The following is a 19,053-nucleotide window of genomic DNA, read 5'->3' as shown; positions in this document are numbered from 1 at the left end:
GTATTTTGACCAGATCAACATTTGTATGCGTATTTTCTTAATGAAAGCTGTATTAATGTGAGTGGCTTTTGGATTTGAGCATATCAAGTTATTTATTTATGTGACAAGTGTGCAGATTAATAAGGCAGATTCTCCCCCCAGTCAAAATGGGCTGAACAAGAGATTTCATTAACTCTGAGAACGACAAAAATGTTCAAACAGAAGTCCTTCGGAAGGATGTAGCACCTTTTAATATTAAGGCAGTTTTATTTCTGAAAAAAAAAGAAGGCTATTATTACAGGGGCATGAAAAAAACAATGTTTATCATGCTGATAAACCCGACTGTTCCCCAAACAGATTTAAAACCAATCACATGTTAAATTTGCACATTTTACTCCGCTTCTCCACATTTTTCTTGTAATCTATTTTCGTTATATCTTCACATTGATGAAAGTATTGTAACATTTTATATGCGGGACATTGTTTTTCATCCTTTTCTTCACCCTTCAGAGATTTATCTCCTCTACTTTTATACCAGCCAACACCACAGCCTTCTTCTCTGAGGACTTTCTCTTCTCCTCCTGCCTGGCACAGTGGCACTTTAGTATTTCCACTCCTCACATGTCCAGACCATCTCAACCTGCTTTCTGTAGCTCCTTCTCTGATCTTTAAATCCACTTATTTGGTGATTACTTTGTATTAACCATCCATTCCACTGTGATTTTTTTCCTTTGCATTACATTTTATGTTGCTTTCTCCATTGAAATTCAATGAATCTACAAAAATAGGTCACTGAGTGCAAATCAAATAAAGCCACAGGGTTGAACTGACACAAAAAAGGGAAAATGCTCACAAATACAGCAGAGTGACTGTGATGGTTAATGCTCCAAAACTACAATAATTATTCTTGTCAAGTTTGAATTTGTGCAAAAGAATCAAATCTTTAAATGTGTGACACATGATGTATCCTCTAACTACATATCACTACTCCAATAAAAAAAAAGTTCAGCCACACAGAGAAATGGATGGAATGAAATTCACAGATTGGTTTTATTTCGACTGGAATGACTAAACACATCACTGTTGATATCATGACAGAACTGTAAATCACACACAGCTGATACAGTTTACACACACAGAACACTCAGACACATGCAACAACTACCCGGGGCTTAAGAAAGAGTACCATACGGGGGAAAGAGAGACAGAGGACACTACTTCTTTAATCTAATGTAAACCAGAAAACTACTGGGAGAAAGAGAATCATAAGTTATTAGAAGTTTTTTTTTTGTTTGTTTTTTTTAAGGAATTCGGAAAAGTCCTAAATGTGACCAAAACAGCTTTTAGAATGACTTCACTTTTCAATTCATCAATAAATGTTTAAGTTTACATGAATGCATCTCAACATTGAGATTAGCTACCTTTATTTAGGCACTGCGTCTCTGATCACCACGCTCACTTCATGATCATTGTTTCAGGAAGTCTGATCTTCACGGTGATGATACAGTTTTCTTACAAGGATTAAAACTGATTTATTGCTTTGCTGCATTGTGGCACAGATAAAATCCTGCACTCAGACGTGCGAATACATCAAGAATTCACATTTTCCTCGCTTTTTGCTGTCTGGACTTTGAGCTTTGTGCACTGAACCACATGGGGGCGAATTAAAATAAAGTAAGATGTCACTGAAGTGAAGCGACTTCCACAACTGTGTGTGGCGTGAAGGACAAAAAAAAAATCCCACAGTGACTCAGTCTTCTACTTTGTGAGCCGGCCGACAGAAAGTCCAGTGGTGCTCCACCGTGTTCTCGTTGGCGCGCTCGCTCATGTGGTGCACGCGCGTGTTTCGGATGGTGAAGCCTTGTTTCATGATGTAGTCCATGAGGTGAACCCTGAGGGACACCTCCTGGTGATAGTCACATGGTCCGAAGGTGAAGGACACCTGGCAGTCCCTGGTGTCCATCATGTGCTTGTTCCACTTGGTGAAGTTGTTGGAGATGCCCTCCAGCAGGGCGTGCACCTTCGTCGTGATGGTGAGCTGCGTGATGATGACAGCGACCGGGTTCGAGTACTTTGACAGTTTGCGAGTGCTCGACAGCTCCACCACCTGCTCAAAGATGTCTGGGGGGTACAGCGGCTTGGGGTCGTTAAGGCACTGGATCAGCGGTTCGATCTGGTAGAAGTCGGCCTCCTTCCTCAGGAGGTCGGTCTCCGTGAAGTCCACGGGAAGTGTCAGCTCAGATGTCCGCAGGAAGTTCAGGATGTATCGGAAAAGCGTCCCGTCGCGATCGATGAAGTAATTCCCCTGGGAGTCACGGGTGGTGGGGAAATCCCCTCTGAACATGGCGCCCAGCATGGAGTCTGGATAACGCTGCAGGGTGGATAAACTGGTTGTGTATAAGTGGCCTCCCACATTTAAGGTAACAGGCGTAGTCATCTGAGGAGGAAAGGAACATTTTTTTTTAAAAAACTGTGAGGGTTAGAGTTAGTTCTCAATGTTACCTTAAAAACTCAGAAGAACAAGTGAATACATTTATAGATGTGTCCCAAAAGGTTGGGGAATCCTTTGATTGAGCTCTTTCATATAATCTGCTGCAGGAATACGGTTCGTTTCAGGACAGTGCTGTTCTATGTCTGGTAGGTGTTGAAACACACAACAAGATCATCTGGGCTGGATTTACTGCTTGACCGGTTCAGCTAAACAGTCTGTAGAATAGATTTAAACATACTCCTTCTACTAAATCATTAACATCCGTTGTCCTGTAGTCTGATTTATAGCCAGCTCTTACCCTATGGCCCCAGTCTCCATTATCCATTTGTAGAAGAATACCCTCTTGGTCAGAACCAGAGCAGAGAGGGAACAGTTGAGGAGTGGCTCACTTTGATTACACCTGTGGAAAACAGTCAGATTAAAGCTCCATGTTTTCAGCGAGCACCTTGTTGGATTATTCAAGTGATGTTTGACACTTGTTTCTAATAAACTAACACCCTAAAGATGTCAGTAGGAAACTTTTTGAGATTTCATTATTTTAGGGTTATTTTTCAATCTACAAAGGGAAGTGAAGCTTGGGACTAAAATGTCTGAAAAGCCAATCATTAAAAAAACTTCTGCATTTCCACTGAAAACCATTCCATTCTCCACGCTGCAAAGAAATGTGACATATTCCATTGAGTTTTCTTATAAAGTGTGATAATTACACACTGTAAAAGTGAATAACACCAAAAATATTTTATTCTGAAAAAAAAATCGACATGTAAATAAAAACCGCTTCAGAAAATCTCCGCATGTTGTTTAATACAATTCAAAAAGACGGTAGGTGGTGAAAAGATGAATGGGAAGACACGGTTCCTCTCAGAAACTGAAACCACAGCTGACATGTTTACATTTCTTGACCCTCAGTTGAGATTAATTTTAGGCAGGTTTATTGAATGTGGTAAAAACGGGAGAAAACAGACAATAAATCACATTTATGGGGCAACATCACTTCGCATATAGCTGCATTTGATGCCTCGAAGAAGAACACTTTGCCAACGAGCCGAAACCTCCAGCTGCTTGAGTGTTTTCTCAAAGTTTAGCGATGGTGTTAAGTTGTGAGCCCAGCATTAATAATAATTTCTTTCTTAAAAAAAGAAGTAATTTATTGCAATGTGCGTCCACAAGAGCACATCTTGAACGCATAGCTTCTTAGCTTAGCTCTTTGCTAGCTGGCAGCTAGCATGCTAACGCTGTTCCTCTGAAAGTGATCCGGATGTTCACTCACCTGACCGGGACAAACACAAACACGAGCTTACCGGCTCTCCGCTGCTTCACAGTGTGATCGGTCCAAACGAAGCGGTCCGCGGTGGAGATGTGAGCCGAGCAGCTGGAAGGAGACGGGTCAGCAGAGAGGCTGCAGCAGGACTGCGCACACAGAGGCGGGTGGCGGGTGGAGGGAGGAGGGGGGGGGGGGGGGGCGACGGCGGGGGGAGGGAGGAGGTCCTGCTGCATGCTCCTGCTGCATGCTCCGGCAGCAGGCTGGAAGCTGCAGGGCCCTGATGGAGGTTCACACTGCAAGCAGCTGGATTCAGGATCTTGCTGCATGCTGCAGGTTACCAGCTGCAAGCTCTTGCTGCAGCATGAAAGCTGCAGCTTCGTGCTGCATGCTGCATGCTCCCACAGCTGCAGGCTGTGCGTTCTTGCTTCAGACTCAAAGCTTCTGGGCCCGACTGCAGGCTGCAAACTCCTGCTGTATTCCTCTGCTGAAGGCTCCTGTGGTAGGCTGCACTATCCTCCTGCAGGGTGGAAGCTGCTGGACTCTGCTACAGCTTCCTGCTGCAACAGGCTCATGCAATAGTGCTGCAACCTTTGGGTTCCTGCTGCAGGCTTCAGGCTCCTGCTGCAGGCTGCACAAACCTGCTGCAGCAGGCTGAATTGTCCTGCTCCAGGTTTCTGCTTAGGGCTCCTCTGCATGGGCACAACTCCTCGATGGAGACACACACAAGCACAAACGTCAATGCACAACACTTTTTTATTGCAATACACTTCAAAGTACATAAAATGCATCGAATTGGAGCGTTTAATAAAAATATGAACCCTTCATTCTTGCTTATTGCCTCAATGTACATTTGTGGGGTCTGCATGTGCATCACGTCTGTGGAACATATGAAGCATAAAAAGCAGCAGTCTTCAGCTCAGCAGGATTTCTTTGTGCCACTCCTGGCATTTTGCTGCAGGATGATGAAGTCCAGGATGAGTTTGGCGGTCCGACAAGGTTTCTCCATCACAACAGAGTGTCCACAGTTCTCCAGCAGATCTACTCTGCATCCAGGCAACATCTCTGAAATCACCGCTGCTCCAGACACATCCACCACCTGGACAAAAGGACACTGGTATCAGTGTCATGTGCATGGGAATACAAGACTCAACTTCCTCTGAGACATCACTTGAGCCACCAGAGAAACTTGAGCCAAGGATTAGTTTAGAAGCAAAAGCTGCCTGGTAATCACTTATGTATTTATCTAGGCTTTTGTGACTCATTGCATTAGTGGGAGATCTTCATTACCTGGTCTTGTTTGCCCCATATCACTTGTAAAGGTGCTTTTATTTGCTGCAGGTGCTCCTGTAATGCATATCTTGATTTCTCACCAATGATCTCCAGAAATACTGATAAAGGAAAAGGAAAAGAACACTGTTTTTCTTTTCCAGTCAGTGTAGAAAATAATGAGTTATATGTTTCAAACTCACCCTCTTGGTAAAATGTGTTGTGGGGCTGTCGGACATCGACCAGTCCTTGGAGAATCTAGATTATTACAATAATGTTAACAAAGTTTCAGCACTTTACCACCATCTCTTCTTCCGTTTGTTGTGTAGTTTGTGTGATTGGTACAAAGAGGATGAAATGATGCTTCATGGATTTGGATATTTGGTCCTGCATTTGGTTAGTGTAGAAAATGCAAACAGGACGTCGGTATTCTGACCTGATAAGGAATTTTGTAGCGAACATGGGAACACAGCCTGAACATGTCCTCCATCTCCTCCGGTGTGGTGGGGATCAGCGGGATGCTGAGGGTGTAATTGCTGTGCTCCAGGTCCTGCAGATGATTGTCAAATTTGGTCTCACATGGATGTCGTATACCTGCAGGACAGAACCAGAGCTCACAGAATACAAACTGGCGTTGTTTTGGTAAAACAGGTCAAACTGAATGAAGGTCTGCACCGATGCAATGACAGATTTTATGTTTTTTTAAAAACAGACTTCTACTCAAATAGATAATCAGTGTGTTTAATTGAAATTATTAATGGAACAGAACAGCATGACGGGGAATGGAAGATCAAATATTTCAGAAACCTGACTCAGAGGCAGAATATTTCAGCATTTGCAACGGTGACATTTTTTTCCATTCAACCACCCTGTAGACCGCCGCGACAGCACGTTCGTTTTGTCTGAAAGATGTTTGGATTCACAATATTCCTCTGTGGCATCTGAAGAGTTTTTTTCTATTTCCTCTGAAGCTGTGAAGAGCTTTTAAAAGCCTTGGAGGATGTCCAAATGTTACTTTAAATGACATTTATTCATTTCTGCATCGAACTTTTCTTTGGATGAGATCCAAAAAACTCTGACATGTCAAACACATAATAATCATTTTCTTTGGCTTCAGAGGGTTGAAACTTGATTTATACTCATACTCATCCATAAAAGCTGTTCTTGATAAAATGCTCTGTGCACTCACACCCACAGCAGTCTAGTAAGTCATGTTAAATGCATCTTCTTTGTAAAGCACATATTGTTGAACAATAATAAACAATAAATGTACAGGCGATCATTAAGGGAGACTAAATGCCATTTAAAAAGGCTTTTTAGTGAGAAATGGTCAAATATGTGTGATTTCACAAACTTTTAAACCACTTTGAAGTGCAGGAATAATCTTCAGCAGCACTTCAATTTACACAGGTTTTAGAAAATGAAGGGTTAAACCAGAGGTCTGCAGGCGTCTTTTCAGCTGCTCTGTGCTGGTGAATAATATCCGTCTTAATTTAAGTGTTGCTGAAGCCACAATCCTTTGAAGAGACTCTTATCGTGTATCACAAGAAAAAAAATAGTTGAAGATGGTAAAATAGCTGAAAGCAGGAATGAAAACAGCTGAGAACTGACAGCATGACTGACCGTCGGGGCAGATGAGGGTCATGCTGCAGACCTCTGAGGGAAAGCAGGCTGCGTAAACTCCAGCTACATTTCCCCCCATTGCGGTTCCCACCAGGTGGAACGGTTTCCGATTCAAGCGAATTGTTTGCACAAACTGAGAAGAATGATCCAATCAAAAACAAAACAAAACAAAAAAAAAGGTTTCAGTCGAAACATTTAACAATAACATATTTAAAGATAAAATCTCTTGAGATATACCTGACGGATCCTTTGGACCTGACCATCAATGGAGTAATCCTCCATGTTGGTGCGGGTCGTCCCCTCATGGCCCGGCATGTCCACACACACGATGTGCAGATGTTTTGGTAGATACTGCACCAGAAAAAAAAAAAAAAAAAAAGAAAATTAAAAATACAGGTAATTTCCATTAATGTACAAAGACTAAGAAACAGATGAATTCAAAAAGACTAAAAATAAAGTCTCCTTAGAAAAGCTGACTTAATCGGAACTTGAGGAGTGGACCTCAGAATCAGGTCCAGTTAGGAGGTCAGAGGTCAAAATAATATCTTCAAAGATTGACTTCATGTATGTAGGTGTTTGCGTTTTGCCCGACCTTGACGACAGTGAGCCACGTGTCTTTGTGAGCAGAGAAGCCGTGCAGCATCAGGATAGAAGGTCTCATCCCCGGCTTTCCTCTGCAGGAGTAACAGAAGCGATACCCGCCACAGTCTGCGAAGCGCACCTGCAGGCCCAGAGTCCTCCTCCAGTACCTGAGTCCAAACATGGATGTTTGCAATGTGTGCAAAAATTATCATCTCAACATTTAAATAAATCATTTAAAATGTTCTACAGCTAAAAAAATCTTACCAGTAATAAACTTTAATGAGTGCAGAGGGCCAAAGAAGGAAAGAAGCCAGGAAAGCAAGAATGGGAATAGCCAGCGTCCCCCCAGCGATGATGAACAGGTTCATTACATCGAGATCAGCTGCCATGGCTCAACTAAAACACAGGAACACATGCAAACGTTACACATCAGGGCGGAGGCTCCATCATGCCTCCACATGTAAAGCGTGTGTTGTTAGGAGAACGAGTGAAAGCTGCCTTAAAAGACCTGCAGCAGACAGAAACTCTGTCTTGACCTCTGTGCACTTATAAAGAAACAATAGCATAAAACCAGTGGTAAAATAATAGCATTTTCCAGTTATGCATCATGCAGTTTCAATAAACTGAATAGTTACCTTTCAGTCGATTATTTCCTCTCTTTGTTTCCTCTGCCACAAACTAAAAAAAAAAAAAACCTCATACAGACAGGAGTATGTTACTTTTTCAGCTGTTGTTTGAACTACAAAGGGAGAAAATTATCAATGTATCTTTGTGAAAGCCTGAAATGAAACCTTCCCCTGCTCAGAGAGCTGTAGGTCCTGTCAGATTATGTGTGCTCCGGATAGACTCATTGATTATTACTCATCATTGTGGAAAACCGGGCCAACACACGATTCGATCAATGTTTTAAAGTGAACGTGCGGCCCAGACTGCGCAGCGTAAATACACTGAAGAAGCAGTTCACATGAACATTGCATAACATAAATATTGTGAACAATCACAAATAAAGAGAACAGAATTAAGAGAGAAGAATCAAATAATAAAGGAAATATTCAGAGTTGATTTTTTTAAAGGGAGTAAATACCATGTGATATCAAAATATAAACATCATGCTTTCTCAATGTGTTAAAATGATAAATATTTCTGAAATTTAGTACTGCTTTTGATTGCTGCTTGACTTTTTCTATGTTTGAAGCAAAATCCAATTTTTTCATGAATACAGGTTAGAAACTGTATTTCTTTTTCATGTTTTTCTTTTGACAGTTTGAGCACTTTGCCCATTATCAGGTTGAAGTCAACATGAAGCCTGGATTATAAAGTATGATATTTGACTGACTGTACAGTGTTGTAGTGGTCAGTGCTGTTTCCTCACAGAGTGAATGTCTCAGGTTCGATGTCTACACTTTTCAGCTTCTTTTTTTCCATCACTAACAGAATAACTATGGAAAATTAAGGTGTTTAATTCTTTGCTCTCATTAAAGATTGCGGCTGTAAATCTATGCATGATGTCCAATAGAGAATTTAAGGTAGTAGGGAAGTGTGGTTTGTGAAATTTAAAATTGATATCTACTGGGTTCATATGTTCTCAAATCAGGAGAGTTTAAACATGCTTCTAAATAGATGCATTAGTTGAGTTTGTCAAATACACCATAGTCAGTGGATATTTGAGAACTTCACTGTCAGTCTGAGAATCCAAAGGCCAAAGAAATCTGCACAAGCTCCAACATCACCACAAGTTCAAAGCCAAAACATACCACTGGGGGTCAGAATAGAGGCAGCAGGGCGCTGGCACACACATTCTCTCTCTCTCTCGCTCTCTCTCTCTCTCTCTCTCTCTCTCTCTCTCTCTCTCTCTCTCTCTCTCTTTCACACCCACACATAGAAATACAGAGTACTTTGGACTACTTACAAAAATGTCAACGTGAACTGATGCAGCTACAACATTACAAAGTATTTTCTTTGGGTCAAACCCTCCCAGAGACTCAACCATATCTCAAATCCCAGCTTGACTTGATACTTCACAGTCACGCATATAGCACAGTTTTGTATCAAATAAAGAGACTACATTGGCAAAGAATCACCTCTTTCCCTTCAGGAAATATCTCAATCCAAAACAATTAAATTTGTCCATGTGAATGACTTTACAGCTAAATGACAGAAATGATGTGTGTTACTGCAGACATGGAATAATTTGCAAAATTTCATTAAATTGTTTACATGAACAAACATGAATTGTAGCTTCATAATGTCTAAAATGCGGTAGTTGGACCAGCCACTGATTCATTCTGCCACATCTCTGGTCCACTACAGATGACCTAAATACAAACTAGAGCAGAACAAATGGTCACGGCAACTGTGCAGGGAAGCTCGCACTGGATGGGGATGATTCTCATATTTGGGTTTAATATAGGACGCCGGGTTTCTCCTCTGCTTGAATCCTGTGGACGATCTTTCTGACTGAAAAAACGTGGATCAGGTGTGTCAAAGTGGACAGCTTATTCATGTCGGGCAAGAGATTTCCTGTAAAGTGATGACCCTGTGGACATTGTGAAATCTGACATTTGGACACAGACTTTATCCTGTTGAGAAATCCACTCTGTCCTCCCTCGGAGATCTGGCCTCAGTGTGGTCAGTCCATTTCAAGGACGTCGCTGCACCGGCAGTTCAGTCTGCTGAACCTCATAGAAAGGTCACTGCAGCCACGGATGGATTAGGGAGCAGGTGCAGAGGGGGTGAAGGCTGAGAGATGTCATGACGGAAATTCAATCAAATAGTAATGAAGATGCAAACAGAAGAAAAGATTCAAATGTTAAAAATAAGAGACATTTGCTGTATAGGCCAAGGAATTCGTGTGTGTGTGTGTGTGTGTGTGCAGTAACAAATCAGACGATCAGACTGCATTAGCGTCAAGTGACGTCTCTCCTCCTCTCTTAAAGGGCGACTCCAGCTGTTCACATCCAAGACCCAGATGACTCAGCAGGCAACACACAGAGAGGAAAATTGAAGTTCGGGCATCAGAGGCTGAGCTTTCTGCACTTTTAGTGAAACTTTGTTTGCTAAGCCTATTTTTTTTAAAGCAGCTACGCAAAAAAAAAAAAAAAAAAAAAAAAAAAAAAATGCAACTCTCGGGTGTGGTTTAGGCTTTAGGATGTGAAAGAGTGAAATCAACTGCACAGTGTGTGGCTTAAATTAATCCATTTTTTCCACAGTTCTCTTGGAAATAAAAGAAATCCCCTAAAAGTAGTTCACTTCAGCAGTTCTACTGTGGAAGTTAGTCCTGATTGATGAAACTTCAGTCATCCTTCCATCTGTATTTTCACTTAAGATCTCATGATGGGGAAGATGACCTTCAGATATAAAATAACACTGAAGAAGCTCTTCTATATTTTGGTGCTGCCAAGACAGAACCCTCATTTAACTTGACTGAGATTTCAGTTCTCATTAGGCTGTAAGCAGGGAGACAAACCCTGCTTACAAACAATCCCTCATGCACATTAACAGGCAGTTTGGACAGAGACATGTATTTTCGACTGTGAAAAGAAGCCAGAGAATATGAACGAAACCCATGGATGCACAGGAAGAACATGCAAATTTAAAAGTCTGGAGTCACGAACAGAACTTAGAATATCCCTGAGTGTTTAAATAAACTGTGTGAGTGGATCGTTATTCACTGTATGCAGACGATCCCTATATTTATTGCACATGGCGATACTGATGCACGATGTTTAGATTGGACTTTATACTGTGATTCTGCACCTCCGGAGCAGCAATAAGGAGTTACCACCATACAGGTGAAGCTGCAGGGCACTGTACAAACATATCCATATAAATCCATGCTTTTAGTTTTACTGTTTCACCTGACAATACCCGTCACGATCTCTTAAGGAAAACTCCGTGAACTCCGCTCCAGCCAGCTTCTTTAAATGCAATGTGAGTGTAATGGGGAGCAGCTGGAATACTTTGCTGAATGTAGGAGTAATTAAATCTGCACAACACACATTTCTATCTTGTGCATTGGAACTTTGGTGCTGGTAATTTGGAGGAAAGAAAGCCCACACACACACACACACAGGTTTATTTGGTTCAGTGACAGCCCGGTTAAGCGAGGTGCAATAAACTTTATTTGAGGTCACTTTAACATTTTAGAGCAATTATTCATAATCTTTAAATCCAAGAAACTAGAACCTTCAACTGCTTACAAAATACATAGACTTTGTAGTTATTTACAGGGGAAAAGATTCAAAATTATCTTTATTACATCAAATTAATTCATATATGTAATGAAAAATTAAACATTTTCCAATAACTCCTAAAATGCATGCAAACGTTAATAAAACCAATAGAACGAGTGAACAAGAATTTAACTTTGGACTTTTATCAGATTAGCAACATATCGATTCAATAAATCCAAACTTGAGGCTGCTGCTAAAACGTGGAAGAGAATCTACTTAAAGTGAACTTTATGGCATGTGACGAGACCCCGACTCTCCTTTTGTGTACAGATGATGAGCAGTTAAGGATCGATAGTTAAATATGAGTTCATCATTGGCACAGTGATGCTGCGGAATTCAAATAAAATCGTTAAAGAGGCCGAGCTGCTGAGTCAAATGACGCAGTTTAAGGAAACTTCATCTTCGTTTATCTTCAATGGAAAGCAGAAGTCAAATACTCGCACCTTATCTGCAGTCAAGATATCAATCATATCAGCGAGGAAGATAACTCTAAAGGCTCGGGTTGTGTTTAGTGACGCTCCATTGAAAAAGTAAGGAGAAAAAAAAAGTCCTGCTGGGCGAAGCCGCTTTCTGTTCTCACACTGATCCACTGTTACTCATCTCCAACAGTCAACATCCATCACAGGCCATTTGACTCTGATAATCTTTATTATTCTGATTGCACAGATGTGCTACATTAAGAGAGAATCAAACTCCTAAAACAGATGCCTAGAATAGAAAATTATGCTTACATTCATTATTGGATAACTCTATAAGTTAAAAGGTAAACAAAACACAACCCAACTAGATGACCTTCAAGTACCAGACATACTGATTCACACTGAAAAACTTCTCTTCCATCTAAAATAGAGCATCTTAAGAATTAAACCCATTTAAACAGGAGCCCCCCTAAGTAACAGTGCAGATATGATAAGGGAGCAAGTACTGACATCTGATGACAAATAAGGGTTCATCTGTGCCTTTGCGCGCGTGTGTGTGTGTGTGTGTGTGTGTGTGTTGCCCTCAGGTCCTGAAGAGGACAGCCGCAGTCACAGCTGTCAGAGCCACGGCAGCCACCGGCCCCCAGATCATCCACAGCTTCTGAAACAAGCAGCCACACAGAAATGGAAACTTGAGCGCCATCGCATGAAACCGCCCAAATCCAGGGATCTCCAGAAGCTTTGACAGAGGGAGCTTGTCCCCGAGATCAAGCGCAGCGCACAGGGAATGGAAGTCAAACAAACAAAACAAAACAAAACAAAAAAAAAGCTCTATCAGATAAAGAGAAGCGTCATCCAAGCCAACTGAGAGAAACAGTTGTTAAGCATTAGCCAACCAGATGGGACAAACAGATGCAAGACGTTGGGTATAGAAGTTAGATTTCCAAGATGATGTTTTAATTTAGGGGAGATTCCTCTGAGGAAGGCATTCTGGGAGAAGCAGGAAAGAAATTCCCATTAGGGTCATGCAATGATATAAAAGACACTGATGACAATGAAGGACCAATTTGACAGGAGTAATGTGTACCTTACTACCACAATGCGCCGAAGCACCAATACAGCAAAGCCAGGATAAGACCGATGACTATGGCTTGAACAGGCAGCAATAGGGAGGTCTACAGAAGGGAAGGGATATTATAGTAATCAACTGCAATGGGACATACTCCGGTTTGGGCGTGGCTTTTATTAATACATCTCTCAAGTGGCACTCAGAGCTAAACAGTGTGTAACAGTGTTCACACATACAGACACAAAGCATGAGGCAGTCTGGGGTGTGCCCAGCCAGAAAAAACACACACCCTGAACCAATATGGAAGGCTGTAGGTCATTAGATTCATCCTGTTATGTTTGGTTTACCCATTTTTAACATCGCGGTATTTCGCTGCACTATCTGACCTTAAAGCACCCATAGTGCTGCCGGTTCCGATTGGCTGTTTAATGCAAAGGTATGTACACCATGTTAAGCCTCTTGTAACCCCGCAGTGTGCCAGGGGTGGACTGGGTTAGGGTTAGCAGCTGTCTCTGGCCTGACATTTTGTATTTGTGTGTGTGAACATCAAAAAAAGACAACAGAGGAACGAGGGCAGCAGGTGCGTTCGGATAAAAATGATACTGATGTCAACAAAAAAAAAAAAAGAAGAATCCTCTTAATGCCTTCTCCAAATATACAGATGCTCCACGCTGTGCAGTAACTTGGAAGCGAAGATCATGCTATCAAATCCAAACAGCTAAAAGTGAAACCAGGATTTGTTTGTTTCATCTGATTTTGAATGTAAGATCCAGTGTGTGACGCTGGAGGGCTTACCTTCGCTCCTTTGTCCTGGAGCTCCTTCATGCCGGCTTTGCACTCCTCCAGCTCGGCTGCCGTCGACTCTCTTTCCTGCTCGCTCTTCTCATATTTGGCCTTCAGGTCTGACAGCTCCGTCTTCGCCTCATCACACTGCGTGAAGCACAGCACAGCATTTCAAAACTCCCCTCATGGCCGGAATACATACAAGACAATGTTTGATTTATGTGACGACACTGTTTCCGGATGTGCGACTGATCAACTGATGCACTGTTGTATGAAATTGCATTTTCAGACAAATTGATTACAAATGCGTCACATTCCAGTGTAAAAGCACCCATTGACAAGGAGGCGGAGAAAAAGCCCAGAGCATTACATTTAACAGACGTTTTCTGGGAATGATCAGTCGTAATCTGAAATTCTCTGAAATGACCTTTAGAAGACATTTATCGGTCGACATTATGAGGAAAAAAGTCGTAAATTTGACTCTTTTTTGAGAACGAGCCTCACCAATCAGTTTTGTTAAGGTCAATGTCTCTGTAAAAATAAGGAAACCATTTTGAAGTGACGTCTTTCAATTCTCTCCGTGTCATGCCCACATAGAACTCATTACTTAAAATATGCACAGCATATGCACAGCACTGCAACTTTTTCAGACAGAAAATTGTCTCACGTGGTTTAAAAGCTCTCATTTGCAGAAGTGAAAGAAGGGAGTAAAAGACAGACACGTTCTGACACCAGGAGTGGAAGACAGTGGACGGCCTTGGTGGATTTATTGCGTATTTCGGAGCGTACCTCACACTGCAGAGCCACGCTGCGGCTGTTCGCCTCCTCCAGTTGTGTTTGCAGCTTGCTGCTGTCCTGCTGGTGCTGCAGCTTCAGGGCCTGCAGCTTCTCCTCCAGCTCCTGCTGGGATCTCTCCAGGCCTCTGAGGCTGCCGTTGAGCTCGGCATTCTGGGCACGCAAGCTTTCAGAAAGAAAGAACAACACCGAGTTTAAAAGGGGAAGCAGTGACAAGAAGTGCGGCATGTGGTAAACTGCACAAACATGCTGTGGTCGAACAAGCAAATGAGAGAGAAGGGAGCACCGACGCGGAGGCGAAGCCGAGCTCCCGGTGATCTCCACGAGCGCACTGACCTGGTAAGGTCCTTCTCCAGCTGCTGCTGCTTCTGCAGCGCCGCCTCCTTCTCCGTGCGCAGCGCAGCACCCTCGCCCTGCAGTTTGCCCTTCTCTTTCTGGTGAGCCTTGAGGAGCTCCTCTTTCTCAGCCTTGAGGGAGGCGCACTCGCTCTGCAGAGCATTCTTCTCCTTCTGCTGCCTGTTCACGGCGTCCTGCCTCTCGGACCGCAGCGCCGAGCACTCCTTCTGAAGGCCACTGCACTCCGCCTGGATGGACTGCAGCTCGCCGGCTGCGGGAGAGGAGGAAAGGTTTATGTAACCAAGCATTCCACGAGCACATGGTCTGCTCCCACTGCACTGACAGAGACAGTCAGAATCACTGCAAATCCTCCCCCATTTGTCTTCACTCGGTTTAGTTTACAGTGGATATTAAATGACTGTCACAAACAGAAATCAGAGTCATTTCCAAGTTGAACTTTGCTACAGAGCTTCATTATGTAACGCAGCGTCATTTTATTGGAAGTGCAGTTAGTCACGCATTGATTTTCTTAAATGTCAAAAATGTTAATTCATTTGTTTGACGCAGTTTTTTTTTCCTTAGTGATAAAAATATATTTAAAGAAACTCCAGTGGATTTTACTTTTTTTGTGGCTTTCAAACTCTTTGGGGAAATGTTTCCATCAGATTCTAAATGAGCAATTTTTTTTTTTTTTCCTTATTTCCACTGGAAACATTTGTATAGGTGTTTTGTTTTATATACACGTAACACAAAGCTTTGAGTCTGATTTTGCAAGTTGTTCCATTATCGAACTGCCATGTCTGAACGTGGCGTTACCCTGTATCTCTGCAGTCTTCTGCCACTGTTTGCTCTGCTGCTGAAGGTCCTGCTGCAGGCCGCTGATCTCGCGCTCGTATCTGCTGGCGGTCTGGCGCCACTTGTCCAGATCCCCGGAGATGGTCGCCAGGTTGGACTGGAGAGCGGCGACGTCGCGGTCCCGCTCGGCGGCGGCGGCCTCCAGGGCACGTTTCAGGGACTTCACCTCATCGCGCGCGCTCTGCAGCTCGTCGCGCGAACCGGACGAGGCATCGATCTGCTGTCTGAGGGCGTCCGTCTCACCTTGAAGCTGCAGCAGCTGGCCTGTCCGGATCAGCAGCAGAGTTTACGTTGGCACGCAGACATTTTACTCTGCATTTCAGCAAAAAAACAGACGCATTTCCAAACCACAAGCACAAGACTGCACCTTGAAGAAGTTTGATCTGTCTCGCTGACTCATCAGCTTGTTGTTTATTTTCATTTCTCTCTTCCTCCAGCAGTCCTAAGCAACACAGCAACATTTATTTCACTCAGCTGTGCGTGTTCAGACTGACATTGGATAATTAAAAGAGCTTTTCCATTACCCTGCAGCTCCATGTATTTATGCTTCTCCGTGTTGGCCAGCTCTTGAGCCTCTCGGAGTTCGTCATTGAGCCGCTGGATAGTTTTTTCGGCATCACCGGACGAGCCCATGTTTGACCTGGTTAGATCATCTGATGAACAAATACAGAAAAAAAATGTGTAAGAACAGGACAATGAATTCTCCCAACATGAATATCTAGCAGCAAAGCCATAGTTTATTTTTCTCTCAAAGCATCATCTGAAAGAAAACTACAAGGTTAACAGAAAGTTACACCTTTTTTTTTTTTTTTAATCTGCTATAGTCCCAAATATCTGACCAGGGCTGACATACTAGATGATTTCCCTTGGTATTAAAACGGGCCTATTACATAAACTAATTACTGACCCAAAAATAGATACTACTGCATTTCTCTCAAAATGATCCATTACTCAGCCACATACAATACTCCAGCACATGTGCACGGCTAATAGTAAGTTGGCGTAAACAATGCACAAAAGACGTGGTTGTCAAGAGCCGGTTGTGTTTCCTGGAGGTGGAAACAAGCTCCACAAATACTTGTGCTTTGCAAACAGCCAGTGAATATCTTGATCCCCTAATCTATCAGCGCCAGGAAAAGAGGTGACCTCATCACAGACCCAAGCATTTGGCAGAGCCAAAAACCGGAGCCGGGACGGGTCAAGTATGTGCACCATAAATGGACACGCCACAGGACTGGTTTTTACCAGAAAGTGCTGCGTCTGTCATGAAGACTGCACGCCTGATGACGCAAGCACGCACGTTCAAATACTGTTAGATGGCGCTGATAAACATCTAGAAGTGATTGGGCCCGAGACAAAGGCTGCGAGCCGGTCACCCCCTCTAACTGGAGCGCATGACCGCCCCGCTGTGTGCGAGACAAAAGGACGGAGGGCAGCGCCGGTTGCGTGTTTCCCCGTGTATGCATATGTATGAGAGCCAGTCAGAATGTGAGTGGGCTCCCTGTCGGACTGTCGTCTGGCCACGCTGTGACAATCAGCGAAGACACCAGGAGGGATAAGGAGCATGTCAGAACAGGGTGCAACACGTTATCTTTAGTAACATTAGTTATCACAGTAATTATGACTTAATGTCACAGAATGACACCTGACTAAATAGTTATGGGATTAATCTGGGGGTAAAAATACCCCTCAGACTAGTTGGGGAATATTAGCATCACACTGCCTCAAGTGACGACAGAGAAAAAAAATGTAGGAGAAAGTCTTTTTTTAGCCCGAGTGCTGAAGGCTACAGCCATCACGGTCCATCCTTCCCTGCTGCGTGTTTTCTCTCCAGTGAATGTGGGAGCATTCCTCAACCGAACAGAGAGAAATCTCCACGATTTAAAGCTATTCACCACAGAACACAGGGACAAAATGTTATGTTTTAGGTGTGAATGTGGGAGATATCTTCATCTGATGAGACTGAGGTGCTGTTGTGATGAATACACTGTTTGCTTTGTGCCCCATGTATAACGTGCAGTGCAGCATTACAAATTCATTCTTCATGCAAAATTGATTCACTGGCTGTAATGCCCATGTTTGTCATGAATGTCCTTGTGAATGCTTCTACTATAATAAATCAGAGAAGTGGCACATTGTTCTTTTGTTTTAATTAGTGACCCTAGATGTCAAAGGAAATGTCCATTCATCAGCCCATGAGCCCTCTGTGCACAGACTCCATCTTCAGACACTTCACAGGAGAGGAATCAACCTCCGAAGCCCTCGGCTGTCCTCGCAGGTCCACTCACACTTTCCCAGTGTGACTCACACCCTCTGTCCCTCTTGTCACTCTAACCAAGATGTGTCAGGAGCAACATAATGCCAAGTCATTCACCATCTCTCTACATCCAGAAGAAAAACCATAGAGCAGGTTACCTTTAATCAGTGACACGTTGTTCAGGGGGTCACTCAGCTCTTTCGGATCCATTTGCTTATCTGTGAAAAACATAAAACAGACTGAAACCAAGCATCATTGTTTTTCAACAAACTAGTATTTTTGATCAGGAAACTGCATTTTGATCTTAAGGCAGTTTTAAAAAATGGCTGCTGCAGAGATGACAAAAAGGTTGAGCAGGAATTCTTACCTGAGCTGATCCAGGAGGAGCAGATCTCTTTGGACTGGGGATACAGCAGTCCTCACATCAACAACTCTTCTCCAACTATCACATTTGTTCAGATGTGAAACGGAAGAGTCCAAACAGTGAGGAGGAGAGGGGGGTGATGGGATGAGACACTGTGCACCAGACCTCCCCGAACACTGCTGGACCGACGCCAACCTGCTCAAATCACTGACTGAGGAACACGGAGGAGCACTTTAGGTGTCGTACACGTTCCACAATACCTGTGTGTATGAAGACTATCCCTGGAAAACAGGACCCTCCCCCCCTGCTGTTCAGTCCCTGGACCACCCTCCACACTGGGTCTGTGATCTGCAGCTGCACACTGACACAGGGGGTCTGTTGTGTGTGTGGTTGTGTGTGTGTGTACACACTTTATTTCCCTTCATTTAAACAAACGTACGTCTCATCATTTGTTCTTGATATGTTTTTCCCCCTTTTTTAAACCCTTTAAATGACACACAAGTACTTGTGATTTTCACCCCTGCATATTCTGAGGCTGATATTATCATGTAAGTTGCATTTTTCCAAATACCAAAACTTATTGGAAAGTATAAAACTGACAAAATGACACAAATTCTGGCTAAAAATGAGATCAGTTGATTTTTGTTGTGAGTACTCTCCCACAAAAAGAGCTTAAATAGGACTTACCAGTATCGGATGCACGGTTGAAAACCCAAGACTAAGTGCAGCAGGCAGGAA

General features: G+C 43.0%; 3 protein-coding genes across 5 annotated transcripts; all 3 read right to left on the bottom strand.

The window, feature by feature from the left end:
* Positions 1–1,004: 1,004 nt before the first annotated feature.
* Positions 1,005–3,903, bottom strand: kctd6b (potassium channel tetramerization domain containing 6b). Of its 2 annotated transcripts, none has more exons than XM_030119685.1 (3): positions 3,772–3,903; positions 2,769–2,870; positions 1,005–2,416 (listed from the first exon to the last, which is right to left on the bottom strand). In XM_030119685.1, the coding sequence occupies exons 2-3, from the start codon at positions 2,793–2,795 to the stop codon at positions 1,730–1,732; spliced, it is 714 nt and encodes a 237-aa protein (XP_029975545.1). In that variant the 5' UTR covers positions 2,796–2,870; positions 3,772–3,903; the 3' UTR covers positions 1,005–1,729. The 2 variants fall into 2 exon arrangements, with proteins under 2 accessions (XP_029975545.1, XP_029975546.1); XM_030119686.1 differs by lacking the exon at positions 3,772–3,903 and adding an exon at positions 3,741–3,764.
* A 660-nt stretch (positions 3,904–4,563) lies between these two features.
* Positions 4,564–7,873, bottom strand: abhd6b (abhydrolase domain containing 6, acylglycerol lipase b). The gene is made up of 9 exons (XM_030118714.1): positions 7,841–7,873; positions 7,470–7,596; positions 7,216–7,372; positions 6,861–6,974; positions 6,624–6,756; positions 5,437–5,594; positions 5,204–5,258; positions 5,022–5,122; positions 4,564–4,830 (listed from the first exon to the last, which is right to left on the bottom strand). The coding sequence occupies exons 2-9, from the start codon at positions 7,592–7,594 to the stop codon at positions 4,651–4,653; spliced, it is 1,023 nt and encodes a 340-aa protein (XP_029974574.1). The 5' UTR covers positions 7,595–7,596; positions 7,841–7,873; the 3' UTR covers positions 4,564–4,650.
* A 3,437-nt stretch (positions 7,874–11,310) lies between these two features.
* slmapb (sarcolemma associated protein b) lies at positions 11,311–18,445 on the bottom strand. Of its 2 annotated transcripts, XM_030119377.1 has the most exons (10): positions 18,319–18,445; positions 18,110–18,169; positions 16,219–16,347; positions 16,062–16,136; positions 15,656–15,958; positions 14,840–15,110; positions 14,498–14,669; positions 13,721–13,855; positions 12,944–13,031; positions 11,311–12,517 (listed from the first exon to the last, which is right to left on the bottom strand). In XM_030119377.1, the coding sequence occupies exons 2-9, from the start codon at positions 18,159–18,161 to the stop codon at positions 12,948–12,950; spliced, it is 1,221 nt and encodes a 406-aa protein (XP_029975237.1). In that variant the 5' UTR covers positions 18,162–18,169; positions 18,319–18,445; the 3' UTR covers positions 11,311–12,517; positions 12,944–12,947. The 2 variants fall into 2 exon arrangements, with proteins under 2 accessions (XP_029975237.1, XP_029975238.1); XM_030119378.1 differs by lacking the exon at positions 12,944–13,031.
* Between the last annotated feature and the right edge of the window lie 608 nt (positions 18,446–19,053).

Source organism: Salarias fasciatus, chromosome 20 (assembly GCF_902148845.1).
Source record: "Salarias fasciatus chromosome 20, fSalaFa1.1, whole genome shotgun sequence".
In the NCBI taxonomy this organism is placed as follows: domain Eukaryota; kingdom Metazoa; phylum Chordata; class Actinopteri; order Blenniiformes; family Blenniidae; genus Salarias; species Salarias fasciatus.
The sequence above is the reverse complement of the archived record's forward strand: the minus strand, read 5'-3'. Positions and strand labels throughout refer to the sequence as shown.

Bases quoted from the DNA above. Each gene is read 5' to 3' on its own strand.
- kctd6b (XM_030119685.1), bottom strand. From the start codon at position 2,795: ATGGATAATGGAGACTGGGGCCATAGG. The intron at 2,417-2,768 runs GTAAGAGCTGGC...TTTCCTCCTCAG, and splicing joins ATGGAGACTGGGGCCATAGG to ATGACTACGCCTGTTACCTT.
- abhd6b (XM_030118714.1), bottom strand. From the start codon at position 7,594: ATGGCAGCTGATCTCGATGTAATGAACCTGTTCATCATCGCTGGGGGG. The intron at 6,757-6,860 runs GTATATCTCAAG...CATTCTTCTCAG, and splicing joins AGGTCCAAAGGATCCGTCAG to TTTGTGCAAACAATTCGCTT. The intron at 5,259-5,436 runs GTCAGAATACCG...GTAATAATCTAG, and splicing joins GCTACAAAATTCCTTATCAG to ATTCTCCAAGGACTGGTCGA.
- slmapb (XM_030119377.1), bottom strand. From the start codon at position 18,161: ATGGATCCGAAAGAGCTGAGTGACCCCCTGAACAACGTGTCACTGATT. The intron at 16,137-16,218 runs GTAATGGAAAAG...TGTGTTGCTTAG, and splicing joins TAAATACATGGAGCTGCAGG to GACTGCTGGAGGAAGAGAGA. The intron at 14,670-14,839 runs GTCAGTGCGCTC...TCTTTCTGAAAG, and splicing joins CTGGAGAAGGACCTTACCAG to CTTGCGTGCCCAGAATGCCG.